The 17,158-nt window shown below is 44.8% G+C and overlaps 1 protein-coding gene across 2 annotated transcripts in view; it reads left to right on the forward strand.

The window, feature by feature from the left end:
* Positions 1-6,795: 6,795 nt before the first annotated feature.
* The window catches only part of AK8 (adenylate kinase 8), an 813,765-nt gene continuing 803,402 nt past the window's right edge, over positions 6,796-17,158 (forward strand). For both annotated transcript variants that reach the window (XM_078646171.1, XM_078646172.1), the window contains exon 1: positions 6,796-6,970. In XM_078646171.1, coding sequence (XP_078502297.1) covers positions 6,887-6,970 — 84 coding nt within the window. In that variant the 5' untranslated portion in view covers positions 6,796-6,886. The remainder of the gene's footprint in view (positions 6,971-17,158) is intronic.

The raw sequence follows: 17,158 nt of genomic DNA on the forward strand, positions 1-17,158 counted from the left end.
TCCATACCCCTTGGGCCGTCATGGGAAGCCCATTGGATAAAGTCCGGGAAGTGCACAACAAGGTGTGCGACGTCACCGACGTGAGAGAGGAGAGCAGAGGAGCCACGGCCGAATCGAGGAACAGCGAGAACCGGTCCGAAGGCAGTGAGGAGAAGCAGTCAGGAGAAGAGCCGTTGGTGGCGACTGAAGCAGTGCCAGGAGGCCAACAGATCCACTTATCCCTGAGCCAAGCCCACGGAGGAGCGTGGCTTCTGCAGGTAAGGGACCGTATCTCAGGCTGGGTGGGGAGGCGGAGGCGCAGTTGAACTGCCATATGAAGTCCGGCGTTCACTGTACAGAAGCACTCGCGTACCCCCTCCCCGTTTTCCTCACTCCTTTTTCCCTCCCCGTTATCCCGGCACCTCACTCAGTCACTATCCTGAAACCGGTATCGTGCACTGCAATTCACAAGTGATTTAGGTGTTTCCTCACCCTGCTACTAGTGATATTCCGAGAGTAACCTTACTAACAGCCTCTTCTCTGTCGAGCTCTTTTGGGGTTACCACTCCTATCCCGGGACTGACGAGGAAGTCCAAGAGAAGCCGAACCAGCAGACTGGAGACCTGGGACCCTTCCGCCATCACAGATCCCGCCAAGTTTGCAACCGAGAGAATAACTAGTAGAAACAAGTGTGTCTTAAAGAAAATAAAACCCTATCTACCTCGAACCAGTTTCCGGACCATTCATTCCACGCCGCCACAGTAGCAGACAGAAATCCACTGTTTACACTCAAATGAATAGTAACTTGAAATCCTCTTTAGTGATGAAGTCAAATTTTAAGTCACAATTCTAAAAATGCCACTTTTTGATTCTCATACCTCTAGAAAGTTGGTATTTTCTTGTCCTAACCATTGGTGCCTTCTGCCAGTGTCCTGGGTCACATGACTGTGAGTGGCTCTGCTTTTTGGGTTTGTGTATTCCTTCCAGAGAGTAACACAAAGGGGGTTTAGTTGTGGACAGGATGGGCCATCCTGGTACGATGACCAGGAGGGGCTGTACCCAGCACCACTTACATTTCAAAGGGTGTTGTCACCTCCACACACAATAGAATCTGACAGGCTTGCCCTGTTTTTTGTCACCACCTGACTTCTTAGAGACTTGACAGCGGAAGGGAAGAACTTTACAGTACCGAGACCCAGATGTATTAGGGGTTTGTGTCTCAATTCTGACATACAATGCAACGCAAGGCCTTAAGTCAGATTTACTATGTACCATGGAGCCACCTTGAGTGGCCTAGTAAATCTAGAGTAGCACAAGGCAGTAGAAGTTGCTGCTTTGCGTTACTTTTCATTTAGAAGGCGTTTCAAGGGTGGAGCCTGGGTGTTTCTATCTATCCACCCGTGTTTTTTTTGCACATTCCCAGGTTTACTAAGACTAGTAAACCTAGGAATATGTAAAAATGATAGGCCTTCCCAGGTGAGGCCTAAAGATGAAAAATATGTTTATTTCTCCTTGTTATTCCCTCTTTCTACAGGTGCTGCAATCTGCAGCGCACATAGATAGAGGAAAAAACTCTGAGGATTGTTTTTGTGCAAGGAGTCTTTTCCTGCACAAAACAAAACTGCCTGTAATGTTGACACCCTTGCACCATGGCGCACGGGTGCCTATGTTGGCGATTGGCAGGCACAAGTGCTCCAGTGCACAGAGTGCAGGAATGAGCCATATGTTAGTAATTGTGGGACATTCCTGCTCTCACCAGTTGAAGCAGTGCAGGAAGTTGTCTAGCTGTGTTGTGTTGCGTTGCGCAAAATGCTGATAATACTTGCCCCAGATGTTGGTTAGTGTGGGAAATACCCTCACTTCAAAGGCTGGCACCAGTTATAAATATTGGACCTCCAGAGCCACCCTTCACTAAACTCCTTGACCTGTGGACATTACAGAAGAAAGATTGCCCTGCCACCAGAGGACTGCTCTGCTGTTACCAGAGGACTGACCTTCTGCTTGAGGGCTGCCTTGCTCTCTGAGAAGGCGGATTGACCTCCTTACCATTGCTCCAGGCTAACCTGAGTGTCCCCAAGGGTCAGTTGGCTGACCTCTTGTCTGAGATATAGGGACACAATAAGCTCCAGAGGCCTCCTTGCACCGGCCCAGCTGACCTGCAACTGACCCTGCCCGAGTCCTGTTGGTCTCTGCTGGAATGGGTTCCTGAGGTGCCTCCCCTGACCCTGGACCTTTGACGGGCATCAGAGTGTACTCCCCTTTGTGTGTGGGTTCTATCAGAACAGACACAGCATGACACAACTCGACACAGGATCTTGCATTGCCGGCCCTCTCAGCTCCTGATTTACTTGCATCATCGAAACCAACGCAGTACACCGCAACTCGATGCATGATCTTGCATCGCAGCTCCTCATTAAACCAACGCAGCACACCGCAACTCGATGCACGATCTTGCATCGCAGCTCCTCATTAAACCAACGCAGCACACCGCAACTCGATGCACGATCTTGCATCGCAGCTCCTCATTAAACCAAAGCAGCACACCGCAACTCGATGCACGATCTTGCATCGCAGCTCCTCATTAAACCAACGCAGCACACCGAAACTCGATGCACGATCTTGCATCGCAGCTCCTCATTAAACCAACGCAGCACACCTCAACTTGATGCACGATCTTGCATCGCAGCTCCTCATTAAACCAACACAGCACACCGCAACTCGATGCACGATCTTGCATCGCAGCTCCTCATTAAACCAACGCAGCACACCGAAACTCGATGCACGATCTTGCATCGCAGCTCCTCATTGAAACCGGCGCAGCATGACGCTAAGCCTTGCATTGAGGATGTAAGGTGCAATTCCCAGCTGGGCTAACCTGGTTTAACCTGGTCCCAGTAGCTGGCCTGGGCTACATCACGGTCGGCCTGAACGTCTGATTTTGTCTTGGTCCAATGTGACCAGATAATCGTAGTTTGTGCTTTGTGCTTCTCAGACCTATTTTTACCTAAAACTTTGAAATTACATATCTCCGGTACTACTGATTGCATTTTTGTTGACTGGTATCATGTTATTTATTAAAATGTATTCTCCTTTTTAATTAGTTTGGGATTTTTCTTGTGTTTTCATTTTATTAATGTTTGAGTGCTGTATAAATACTTTATTTAGAACAACAACGGTCCCATGCATACAAGTTTATGCGGAACAATAAATATAGACAGAATCAGATCTATATTTGGAGCGACATATCCAGCCGGACAGAGGTCTTCAAATTTACTCAATAAGGAATTAATTCATACAGAAGGAATACCTTCAACAGTTCGCCAGTGTGGGGCACAAGCCTGTACCCAGACACTCTTAGCCCTTTGCCTTAAAAAGCCCTTTTCTTTGTTCTGTATTGGATCTAAGAGTGTCTGGGTACAGGCTTGTGCCCCACACTGGTGAACTGTTGAAGGTATTCCTTCTGTATGAATTAATTCCTTATTGAGTAAATTTGAAGACCTCTGTCCGTCTGGATATGTCGCTCCAAATATAGATCTGATTCTGTCTATATTTATTGTTCCGCATAAACTTGTATGCATGGGACCGTTGTTGTTCTAAATAGTATGCTCCCCGAGGTCCTATGCTGACTGAATTGGGGTCCCTTGTTGCTCCTAACACACGTATAAATACTTTACACATTGCCTCCAACTTAAGCCTGTCTGCCTTGGTGCCAAGCTACCAGAGGGTTAAGCATAGGTTAATTTAGTGACTTTTATGGTTCACTCTGCCATGATTTGTTTGTTGCCTGGGTGGGGCTTCCACGCCCCCACTAACATCCCAATTCTTACTAGAGTTAACTAGTGTTATACTTGGAGATCAAGCTGGAGTAACATAGTGGAGTGGAGTCACATAGTCACCAAAAGTAACTTCCAGCTAAACCTGAAGTACTCTCTGGATTATGGGGCTTGTATTTTCACTTTTTTAGTGATAGGTCTTTTGTCAGTTATAGGTATGTGCCTGTAGAAGTTTGAATAGCAGGGCTGTGACTACTGTACTGTATATCCGAGCTGGGTTTCAGGAAGTCTGGAGCGATAGGGTACTTTAATGTTATATTTTTCTGAGAGAGATGCTGTTGTTCCTTATAGGCTCAGAAACAGGCAGAAAATAGCATTGCAATGAAGGGTTCAGTGGTACTCATAGCTTCCTAACTGGCCCTGCTCTTACTGAGATCACCTGGCAGGGTCTCTTGTTGCACAGAGGCCTCACAGGAGGTGACTGTAGTGCCCTTTACTGGAGGGTGCCACAGACACCCGGGAACATTTAGCCTTCAACAGCTGCACAGTTGCCCTGGTGCAAGCAAGGCAAATGGGTCCGCTTACTGGCAGGACAGTAAAATACAGCCAACATTTGGGTGCACTGGACCCCTGTCACGTCTGGCTCCAGTGTCACTATACCTTCTGCTCTAGTGATAGCTGCACCCCTGGTGTTCAGCACTCGGCATTGGTTCTGAAATGGCAAATGAGTGGGGGAAAAATGTGGAAGCAGAGTACGAAAATGTAGCTTACCTACAGCACCACAATATCATTAGACATGCAGGCCATATTCAGACATTGAAAATCAGTCGGTCAACGTGAACTTTCCTTTAATAAGCATTGACATGGGTGAATAGCTTGTAGGGTTGCACTAGGAAACCTATCTTTCTTACTAAAATTGAAGGTAAGAGAAGGTTTGGGCCCGCCAAATGAGGGTCAGTCGAAAGAGTGAATTCACAAAAGCCCAGTAAGAATCAACAGAGCTGAGTCGATTGCTGTATTGTGGGACTATTCAGTCTAGGAGTGGACTGAGTTCAGCATGCTCAATTTGTGCTGTTGGTTACCGGTGATAAACAAAGGCACTTATCTTTGGGTTCCATTAATTATTTTTGTGAATCAGACTTTGACTCGTAACAAGAGATAGAAGGGCAGAAGAAGAAGAAAGAAGAGAAAGCTAGAAGAACAGTGATCAAGGAAAAAGGCAAAGAGGAAAAAGAATCACAAGCGTAGGATAAAACAAGTGTGTGATGGAAGAAAAGAGGGATTTGGTGGAATCAAGAGTAGAAAGCTTTGGAATTTGGTAACACCAGCATTCGACACCGCCGGCTCCTATTAAAACCTATGGGACCCTTGGCATTTATGATGGTATTAATATTTACAAACGAAGCACTGACTGGGTGGCTTGGATGGCATGGAGAGTACCACGTGCAGGACTGTGAGACTGCCCTGAGGGCAAAGCTCAACTCTAAGAGGTGAAGAGAAAGGACAGTGGCCGAACTTGGTGGTTGCAACAAGTTAGACCTGAGCAGGGCTTGGATTGGGAGGGTAAGGCTGCATTTGGTGGAATGGAAACTCCACCTGGGCTGTGCTAGGGAATCAGGAGTCTGGGATGGAAAGTTATGAGGCTGCGATTTCAGCTTTCCTGGTTCCACGCATGCGTAGTTCATCCAGTCCAAATATTTGTCTTTGCATTGTAGTACTCGTAGCCCTCTTTATACCATCATGTCTACTGGACTACAAGTACCAGAATGCAAAGAAACCTGGACTGGAGGAGCTACTCAGCACTGAATGTTGAACCCTGAAAGCTCTGGGCTATGCTAGAAAAGAGTGCTTAGTAGCTTTACTTAGACACGTAGGAGGTTTCACTGAGTGCTCCAGTGAAGGTGGGGAGAACCGGGAGATTGTAACAGAGAACTAAGTCTGCACTGGAAGGCATCTGTGCACTGTGGTTGGCATTACAGGCTGTGAGGCTGCACTGAAGGGGTGGGCTGGTGAACAGGTGTTAGGCTTTATTGAGAGGACAGGGACTGTAGTAGCCTGAGTTTGCACTGGTGGCTGACGCTGGACCTAGGACGCTGCACCACACTGCGAGGCTGAGCTTGTGATATACTGCGAAGTTGCACAGGAGTGGGCTGGGTCTGAATTAGGGCGGGCTTGCACTGTGGACTGTGCAGGTTGAACTGGAGAAAGTTGCCACCTGATCTGTATTACACCCACCGGGCTAGTATCCAAGTAGAAAAAAAGCAATCAGGAAAATCATAACAAGCCGATATTTTTCCCCTTTCAAAAATAACCTTATATGAGCAGATAAAAAAAGAAAACCCATCAACCAAACTGGGATGCTGTGTTAAAAATACGAACACAGGCAATTGTGCACAAACTGATAGTCGAGTATCAGCTCATGTCCCTTTCAGATTCCAAAAACATTCACAAATGGGCAGTTTATTCTCCGAAGAAGGTGGCAACCATGGCTGCAGAGGAGTGTGGCTGAAGTGTAGGGTGGGTGTGCACTGAGAGGCTGGACTGGTGGTGGACTGAGCATGGGCCTGTGATGGACTATGAGGCAGGGGTATACAGGAGTGGGGGGATTGGAAATAGTTGGAAGGACAGGGCTGGAGATGCCCTGGAGAGGTGAGGCTGGGTCTCCATCGACTGAGCTGGTGTGGTTTGTTCTGTAGAGTCCATGGCCGGCCTAGGCTGGGGCTCTGAACTGCCTCCCTGCCCTGAGGTGAAGGCTGCCTGGCCTCCAGGCTCTGCGCATGCGCTCCGTCCTGCCTGGCCTCCAGGCTCTGCTCTCTGGACTGCCTCCTCGCCCTGAGGTGAGTCTGCCTGGCCTCCAGGCTCTGCGCATGCGCTCCGTCCTGCCTGGCCCCCAGGCTCTGCTCTCTGGACTGCCTCCTCGCCCTGAGGTGAGTATGCCTGGCCTCCAGGATCTGCGCATGCGCTCCGTCCTGCCTGACCTCCTCGTTCCTCTCTTCCGCTCCCTGCGGCGCACGCTGATGACGTCGCAGAGTCCTTGGAGACGGCGGTTGCTAAGGGGCGGTTAGCGGTTGCAGTCTGTGCTGAAGTTTGAAGGCGGCTTCTTCCCTCGCCCTCCCCACCCAGGCACCGGCCCCATGGACGTCTGCGCCCGCCCCCTGCGGGTGCCCCCGGAGCTGGGGGTGTACGCCGAGCAGCACCGGGTCTTCGACATCATACAGGTGCGGTGTGAGGGGGCGGGGAGGCTGAGGCGAGGGGCAGGGGGTGGGAGATACTTGAGCTGAAACCTGACAGAGAGCCCCAGGGCGGGGGCGATAGAGACTGCGTGTGTGTGTGTGTGTGTGTGTGTGGAGGGGGGGGGGGGGGTCAAGTGACGTCATGGCGCGTGACGCCACAGTGCATGACATCACGGCGTGCGCCATCATCGCACGTGGAATCACAGGAAGTGGCATCACAACCTATGACGTCTCAACAAGTGACATCACAAGAAGTGACATAAGACCTCACACGTGTTTAGCAGGTCTATCAGGAGAACTTCTCAGCGCATTACAATATTTAACAAATTAGATTTTCCTTCAGGGTTGTGCCAAAAAAGTGACTCCACCCCTACGGAAAATCTGGGCTTCCACTTATACATTTATTTTTTAAAACCCTGCGACAAAGAAACGGGCAACAATGAGAAACGTGGTAGTAAATTTGTTCTGCTTAATCGGTTGCAAAGTCTGTATTTTAAAACATCGTATGGTGTTAAGATATCTGCTGCAGAAATCTTTGTGTGCAAACTGTATCCCATAATAATAATAGTAATAATGGTAACGTAACACTGGATGTTAACGTATTGGCTGGAGAGATCTGTGGCTTGTCTAGTCTCAGTTTTTAATCAAAGTAGCATGCGGTTTAGAATGTCTCCTGCAAAGCACATTATGTAACATGCAGATTACAGATTTTTATTTAATTTAAATAGGTAATTGGGTTACTGCTTTTAACACATAGATCCTTTTGTTACTTAAAGTTCATAAAATGTAATCCTTCTAATATAGCACAGTGGACTGTGAAGGACATGTAACTCCTACACTTTCTAACTCTCACTGTCTTATGTAACACATGCTGTACATTGATTTACACACATACGATTTATTGTCAATGTATAATATGTATGTGTGATGTAAAGCACTCTGACATTATGCAATGAGTTGAGTAACTATATATAGCGCTATAAAAGAAATAAAACAAAATGGAGGTATTTAAATTGTTATTTGTGTAAATACTGTGACAGACCAACACATCTGACATTCCTACAGTACATGCATATCTCTTATATGAAGGCACAGAACAAAGTTTAAAGCATGTATAATGATTCAAAGATGCTTGTAGTTGAGCTTCATGAAAGAATTTAATACTTGAATAGGAGTTGAAGCACAGCACATCAGTACAGGTTCAGATACAGATATTATAATACAGTTGGTCTGGAATCTGGAACCCAGCATGTAAGATGCAGGCACGCATCATACATTCCAGGCAGCAGACCCAGACAGGGAAAGGCAAAGGGAACAGAACAAAGTAGTATAAATGTACAACAGAATGCAACACATCTTACCCCTAAAAATAAAAAAAAAGAAGGGGAACGTTGGGAGCATATTAATCTAAATATCTGCTGGGAACATTCTTTTGTCTATTGCAAGCCTTAACTCTAGAAGCAACAGAAGAATCTACATGAACAGCATTTGGAGAAGACATAGGGGGAAAAACATCAGATGTCCTTTGGCAGTAATCAAGAGCAGAAGAAGGAGAGCTACATACATTTTCAACATTGTAATACTTAGCCACTCTGCGGACATTCCAGACTCTACCATCTTGCGTGACAACGCTATTTTTAAAAACGTTAACAATTTTGATAGGAGGGTAAAACTTAGAAAAACCCTTGACTAGAAAACCAGGTTTCTTAATTCGCACCCATTCCCCCACCACAAAATCACTATCTTTGGTTTTCATTTTGGAATCAAACAGGGTTTTCATTTGTAGTTGTTTGTTTTCAACCCGTTGGGCCACAGCAGCAAGGTCCAAAGCAGAGTTATTTACATCAAGTTTTTTTATCCACCAGGGACATATATCAGAAGGAGGCTCCCTACCCTTAAGGAGTCTGAAGGGACTGACACCAGTAACAGAGTGAGGGGTGATGCGATATGTCCACAACCTTTTCCTCACAACATCCAACCAACCATCATCTGAAGTTTGCACACCATTCAAACAATCCTTAAGGACACGGTTAAATCGTTCAACTTGGCCGTTTTCCCTAGGTTCATACAGAGAGGTGGTGTAATGCTTGATGCCACACGTACTGAGGAATTTCTCAAAATCAGTCGAAACAAGCTGAACCCCATTATCTGTGACACACGTCTCAGGAAATCCTTCTCTAGCAAAGACTTCCTTAAGAAAAAGGATAACCGAGTGAGAAGAAACAGTACTGACAAACTTTACTTCGGGCCACTTGGAGTGATAGTCCACCAGAACTAAAGCATAACGAGCATTGTAAGGCAACTGTTTAAATGGGCCAGATATATCAAATCCCACCTTCTGCCAGGGAAAGGTGGGCCAGGACACAGGCTTAAGGGGAGCTGAGGTCACATGAAGCATTTTATCACTGTTAACACAATGCGAACAATCTCTTACTAGCCTATCCACCATTTTGTCCACTCCCGGCCACCAAAAGCTCTCTCTAATCAGACGTTTCATTGATGACATGCCAATGTGACTCTGATGAGCGAGAAGCAGAATCTTCTCTTGTAAGGATTGGGGCGGGATTAATTTACCAGCCTTGAAAAGTAGACCAGAAAATTCTTCAATTTCCGATGAAACTTGGCAAAAAGGAGCTATATCCGGAGAAACACCCCTACAGGATGGCCAACCATTCCTAACAAAATCAAACAGATGTTGACAAACCTCATCCTTGCCAAGCTCAACAAACCATTCTTCTTCCGATAAAGAAATGAACTCCTTGGAAACACAATCTCCAACAGAGGCAACAACATCGTCGTCATTATCCACCATTGGAGAATCCTCACAAGGGAACCTTGAAAGAAAATCTGCAGTCACATTACATTTACCAGGAACATACACAATCTCGAAATCATACTCCTGAAGGCGTGAAGACAAACGAGCTATGCGCGCTGTGGAGTTCCATCCGCCTCCAGGAGATAAAATCCCAACCAAGGGTTTATGATCTGTACGCAGTACAAATCGATTTCCCCACACATAATTCCTGAAGTGTTCGACAGCCCAAATGCAGGCCAGAAGTTCCTTTTCAATCACGGAGTACCTTCTCTCCGTAGGAGATAATGTCCTCGAGGAAAAGGCGACACACCACTCATCCTTACCCGATGACTGACTTAACACACTACCAATGCCATAAAGACTAGCATCGACTGTAATAATGCATTTCTTGTTAACACAAAAGGACTTCAAAGTAGGAGCATTAACAATTTCCTCTTTGATTTGTTTAAAAGCTTGTTCCTGCTTCTCAGACCAAATAAATTTGGCTGAATTCCTTGTAAGTTCTCTAAGAGGCTCCATTTTGTTTGCAAAATTCTGGATAAATTTGCTATAATATTCGCAAAGCCCTGCAAATGAAAGCAATTTTTCCTTATTATCCGGGGAAGGAGCTTTAACAATAGCATCCACAAGATTCTTTTTTGGTACAACTCCATCCCCTGAAAGTGAATGGCCTAAATAGTCTACTGTTTTGCAAAAAAACTTGCACTTATTAGCTTTGATAGTCAAACCAAACTTCTCCAACCTGGAACAAACTTCCTTAAGGTGACTATCATGCTCAGAGACATTTTTAGAAAAGACAAGAATATCATCCTGAAAGCATTTGACGTAAACATTCAGGTCCTTGAATATATGATACATTGCCCTCTGGAAAACAGAAGCGGCCGACGCTAGGCCGAAAGGCATCCTTTTAAATTGAAACAATCCATGGGGAGTGATGAAAGCGGTGAAGTGCTTTGAGTCTTCCGTGAGCTCTATCTGGTGATATGCAGACCTAAGATCTAATGTGGAAAACACACAGGCTCCATCAAGCATACACAACATTTCATTTATGTTAGGTAATGGGTGACAGTCTATGACCAAACATTTATTTAACGCTCTCAGGTCTACACACAACCTAATAGTTTTATCAGGTTTAATCGCCAAAACAATAGGCGAAACCCATTCACAGGATTCTACCTCCTCAATGACACCATCCTTGACCATGTTGTCAAGCATGACTCTGAGCTCCTCCCTGACACTAATGGGAACATCTCTTAACTTCTGCTTCAGAGGCACAGTATTCGGTTTGACTTTGATTTTGTGCGTAAAACCATTCAACATCCCAAGTTTTTCAGAAAAGACCTTGGGAAAGGAGTCAGATATCTCTTTAGATATAGATGCTATGTCATAGTCCCCATCAGATATAGCTAGTACACACACAGGATCTTTCAACCTAGGATTCAAAGAGATCCCCAACTTAGCTTGATCCCGCCAACCTAGGACATTTACACCTTTAGATGCTACATACATTTTAATAATTGCAGAATTGTTCTTAATAATAATAGGGACTTCTTTAAAGCCTATAAAACTGATCTTGGAAGTATCAAAATTATAAGCATCAATATCTGGTTTAGACAAAGAATTTACATCAACCAGATTCCCAAATGACTCCACACAATAATCATGAGTAATTATGGTCCATGGAGAACAGGAGTCCACCTTGAGTTCAAGAGTTTTACCTAGAATACTCACTAGAGTCTTTGGCGATGGTAGACTATCTGCTAGTGTCATATCAAACGGGGTTTGTATAGAAATTACAATACCAGATTCTTTAACAGAAGAATCACTACTCTCTCTCTCCGCAATGTAAGATACATTACTATTAGTACGTCTCGGAGTATTAGAAGAAGGCTTCTTGTAATCGTTACTTGACTTAACAGAAGTTTTACAATACTTAGAAAAATGTCCAGTACGATTACATTTATTACATTGTCTATTCAAAGCGGGACACTGTGGAAAAGAAGCTATATGATCTGGACTTCCACACCTAAAGCAGTAAAACTGTTTACCTTTGCCATCATATTTATTAGAACTTTGAGTTTTCACATTTACTGTGCTAACTTCACCAGTGGATGTGGAAGGGGTAGTATGAACAGAAGCTTTGTCTAAGGATTTAATCCACTTGTCGGATTGTTCTAAAGCTTTAGCTGTACTAATAGCAGTCTCTAAACTTGGATCCCCTAAAATCCATAACTGCTCTTGTACTTTCTTGTTTTTTTTACATGCACCACAATTTGATCTCTAATCATTTCGTCAGTTATTAGACCAAAATTGCAATGGAGGGAAAGTGCACGTAAAGCAGTTAAGAAATCATCAAAACACTCATTCTCATCTTGTACTCTGGTATAAAACTTAAACCTATTTAAGGCTACACTGGTTACTGGTTTAAATCTTCCCTCTATTCTTTGTACAGCTTCGTCATACACAGATCTCACATGAGGTAAAGTTCTAAAGACAAGTTGTCCTTCTGACCCAAGACAATGTAAAAAAATGTTCTTTTTTCTTTCCGCTGACATCCTCTCACCATCCATAGCCTTAAGGTAAGTAAAAAATTCTTCCTTCCATCTGGTCCAAGGGATGGGCGGATCTCCTTTAGTTTGTAAAAATTTTGAAGGTGGGTCAAATTGCATGTTGGCTAGAGTAAAGTAGAGGTACTCTCTTTTTTTTTTTTTTTAGTTTCTCCAAAAGTAATGGTTTACACAAAATGAATGCAGTAAGGTAAAATAAAACGTTTTTCTTTTCTGTAAAAGATAATAGTCAAGTGTTTGAAAAAGTAAGTGAAATCCTTTTACTGTTTTTTTTTTTTTTTTTTTTTTTTTTTTTTTTTAAAACAAACGTAATCTTGATAAAAGTATTTGAAAATTGAAGAACAGCGAAAGTATCGTCTATTCTATCTTCCGGCGTGTAATTATAGTTTATTTTACCTTCCGGCGTGCAAGTTCCGATCAAGTATGCTTAGAAATCGACTTCTCAGCGTCTCCGGTAAAATTGTGTATCTTGTTGCTATGGATGCACAAGATGGCGCTGAGAAGTGCAGCGTGGTGACAGCAGAGACGTGTCCCGTGATGATGACGCAGCGTGTGAAGACAACGTCAGGAGATGCCTCGAGCTTGCCAACAGGCTCGCGCGCTATAACACAAATATCGGAAAATTGCACAAAATTAGACAAAAATGGTTCAGTACATCACCCATCCGCCGAGGTAGGAGCGCTGGAGACGTCAGGACATGCGCCACACACGAAGGTAGAAGCGGTGATTTTAATGTATTGCTTGTCGTTTTCTTTTTTTCGTTGGAAATACGAAAAGCTTGAAAATATGTAGTAAAACACTGGTAGGTCGTAAATCTTCGCAATTACGACTTAGTAGGATTATTCAGTGTTATCTTTGAAGAAAGAGATGATGGAAAGGTAGTTTCAGGTTTTCTTCTTTTGTAATTCGGTTTCAAAAATAAAATTTCTGCTCCTGTGCTTCAAGGATAGTGGCAGAAATAGTAGGGTTTACCTCGTCGCCAATATAATGATTCAAAGATGCTTGTAGTTGAGCTTCATGAAAGAATTTAATACTTGAATAGGAGTTGAAGCACAGCACATCAGTACAGGTTCAGATACAGATATTATAATACAGTTGGTCTGGAATCTGGAACCCAGCATGTAAGATGCAGGCACGCATCATACATTCCAGGCAGCAGACCCAGACAGGGAAAGGCAAAGGGAACAGAACAAAGTAGTATAAATGTACAACAGAATGCAACAGCATGTCTCTCTTAAGTCCCTGTGAAGTGATAAGCTGTGACCCTTTATTTCCCCTCATTGCATTTGTATCTAGGTGTGAGGCTCCTGATCACCCCCAGTCAAGGCAGTCCAACAAAATGAAGCCTGGCGGCCCCTTAACTTTAACCTTTGTTATGGGACCAGCTGGATTCTGATAAGCCCCTTCCCTGCCTGCACGTGTCCGCTGGGAACAAAAGCAGACACCGTGCAGGCTTACTGCTGTATGTGTCACTGTGTCTGAAAATTAAACCGGGACAAGTTCAGCAAATTTCTGTGGGGTCCAACCTCTTGTCAGCATAGACAGCGTCCACCCTGTGAAAAGAGTGGGTAGAGCCTGTCCACCCATGTGTACCCTTGACTAATGCCCTGTACATAAGTGACACCTGAGGGTGGGTGGGATATAACAGAGGGAATACCTGAAAGTGCCAAATGCTTGAGTGATACCTTAAGGAGGGGGTTAGACACATAAGTGGGAATTATACTTTTGGGTAATACCTGAAAATGGTGGGAGGAGACCTGATGGGGAGAGAGTGAGTGGATAACTAATGGTGGGTGGGATATAACACAGGGAATACCTGACATTGTCAGATACATGAGCGATACCTTAAAGGGGGTAATAGACACATGGGGCGGAACAATGCTTTTAGGGAATACCTGAAAGTGGTGGTAAGTGACCAGACTCATGGATTACCTGACAGTGCCAGGTACTTGAGCGATATCTTAAAGAGGGGGTGCTTGGGATAGACACATGAGATGGAACAATACTTTGGATGAATATCTGAAAGTGCTGGGAGGAGACCTGACGGTGAGAGCAAGTGGATACCTGAGAGTGGGTGGGTATACCTCAGGGGATATATATCAAAAAGAGAGGGGGGGGACCAAGGAGCTTATAAGGTCCAGTGTCCGTGCTCCGAAAATCAATGTTTAAACAACAAGGAGGACAAAGTTCCTATGCCAGGGAGCAAAAAGTCACCCATGCATCGTGGTGCAAAAAGTCACCCATACTTAAAAAATTGGAAGAAAAAGAAAGAAAAAAGAGAAAGCGGGATTCCTAGGTATAAAAGACCCAAAATTATGAGAGGGAAAGACATTGTGTTTCCTCTGTTGCCCTCACACCCCCCGAAGAGTGTCATGCTTCATCATCGGGCGTTTGCTCCTCGTAGGGCCGGCGCTGCAATTCCCTACAGGTCCCCCGAAGGGTCACTTTATCGGAGATCTTTTAGAGGAATGCCGGATGATGCATGCGGGTGTGCGGGTAATGAGTCAAGAGGAGGGTAAAGAAAAACCGTGCCAGTGTGATAGATTGAAATTAAAACAAGGGTAAACATGCAGCGATATGTTTAAAAGTATACCCTTGGCAGTCAATACTGCTAAAAATTATTGACCCAAGAGGCCTATTATGCCTAGGTGTCAATTGTCAAGGTCAACATGTTTCGCGCTTCCGTTGCCCATAGGTCGTTAGCGCTTCGTCAGGACCATAAAGAGTATGTAAAGTGCACGTGATTTAGTGAGTATAAAAATTACCCTTTTTATCTCAATCAGGGTGGAGTAGAACCTGTGTACCCTTATCATGGTCACAGCTAATAGGTGGAAGCCACTCCTGAATGAAGCCTAGGAAATTGAAAAAGAACAAAACAAAGTAATAAGACAGCATCGATAACAACTTGATGCCGCAAAATGTACCACATGTGTGTACATCAATTACACTTAAGCAATAAAGTAGAAAGGCACACAGGACAGGTTGATCGTAACTGGTCAAAAAGAGGGGGGGGGCTTAGTTTAATGTGGTTTTGGCCCCTACCCTACATAGCATTAATATTGAAAAAAGGCGGGGAGGAGTTTAAGTGGTCCCCAACCTAGTAAAGTTTAAAATATATGCTCCATACGACAAAGCAATCTGTCCTGGTTTGTTTACTTAAAACGAGCGTACAAACTGTAAAGTGATAAGTGCTCAAAGAATATGCTCACCAAGCACTGCGTGTAGTAATCCTACGTGGTCAGAATTATGGGCGCCCGCAAGTAACCGGGCTGTAAAAACAAACACAGAGACAGCAGCCTACAGGCACATTAGCCAATCATCTGAAGTGCTGGGCCGAGTGCTCACAGTGCAGGATATTGCATCTTTGAAGTACTTACAAATGAGTGCGGGTGCTGCCTTCTTGCAACCTACCCAAGACCACGCTTCTGCCGAAAGGAGACTCACATCGGCAAAACCGCCGGTTTAAATGCACAGGCCGGGTCAGGTGTGAGGCGGTATCCTTTTCCGGGGAGGAAAGGAATCCTAGTGAGAAGCAACTAAATGCGCATGTGTGAGCACCGGAGATAAACGCGCATGAGCTTTAATCGGGCACACTACTCCCCTGCTCATGCGCAATGGCTCACTACATGATCAAGGAACGGGAATTGTCGAAAAAATACCCAGAAACATATAGGCAATTTGCAAAATGAAATAATTTAAGTACAATGCCCTCCATCGCCACATAATTTACCATAAAGGGGTTATCTTAATGTCATATCTGGACCGCACTTCGTCCTGCAAGTAATATAGCTCTGTGATACTGCTACCTAATGGTGAACACTCAAATGGACTCCAGCACTTTCTTAAAATACAATTTGTTAAATTGCTATCTTAAAGGGTTATCCATTACGTACCTTGCGCACATCTACAGTTACGAAAGTGGGGCAAAACTTCACTGCATCGCAATGACAATGAAGTCCAGATATACCGTGAAACCAAGTCCCACTGAAAAAGTAATCCTGTCTCGTGTGCCTCACGAAAAGAAAAGAAAGAAAGGACAGAATAAAATTAACGGTCCCACGGCTAAACAGCCGTGCTAAATATATATATCAAAAAGAGAGGGGGGGACCAAGGAGCTTATAAGGTCCAGTGTCCGTGCTCCGAAAATCAATGTTTAAACAACAAGGAGGACAAAGTTCCTATGCCAGGGAGCAAAAAGTCACCCATGCATCGTGGTGCAAAAAGTCACCCATACTTAAAAAATTGGAAGAAAAAGAAAGAAAAAAGAGAAAGGGGGATTCCTAGGTATAAAAGACCCTTGTGTTTCCTCTGTTGCCCTCACACACCCCGAAGAGTGTCATGCTTGCTGAGGGGATACCTGACAGTGCCAGATACTTGAGCGATACCTTAGGGGGGTGACGGGTAGACCCCTGAGAGGATACTTTGGAGGAATACCTGAAAGTGATGGGAGGAGACCTGACGGAGAGAGCGAGGGGATACCTGAGGGTGGGTGGGATATAACTGAGGGGATACTTGAGGGTGGGAGGAGTCTGTGGATGAGAAAAGCTTAAGTAGAAACTTGAGGATGGAAGAGACCCTAGGAATGGATCGAAGGGAGACTTCCTGGTGTAAGATACGTGTATAGATACTCGAGGCGATACTTCAGGGCTGGACGCTACCTGATGATGAGAGATACATGAGGGGGAAACCGAGACGGTGAAAGGTTCGAGGTGAGACTTGAAGGAGGAAGAGGCAGGAGGGTAGGAGAAGACTGAGGGGAGACGCAGCCGATGAAGGTTCTTTGGAGCTGCA

The sequence above is a fragment of the Lissotriton helveticus genome, chromosome 5_1, assembly GCF_964261635.1.
Source record: "Lissotriton helveticus chromosome 5_1, aLisHel1.1, whole genome shotgun sequence".
NCBI classification, from domain to species: Eukaryota; Metazoa; Chordata; class Amphibia; order Caudata; family Salamandridae; genus Lissotriton; species Lissotriton helveticus.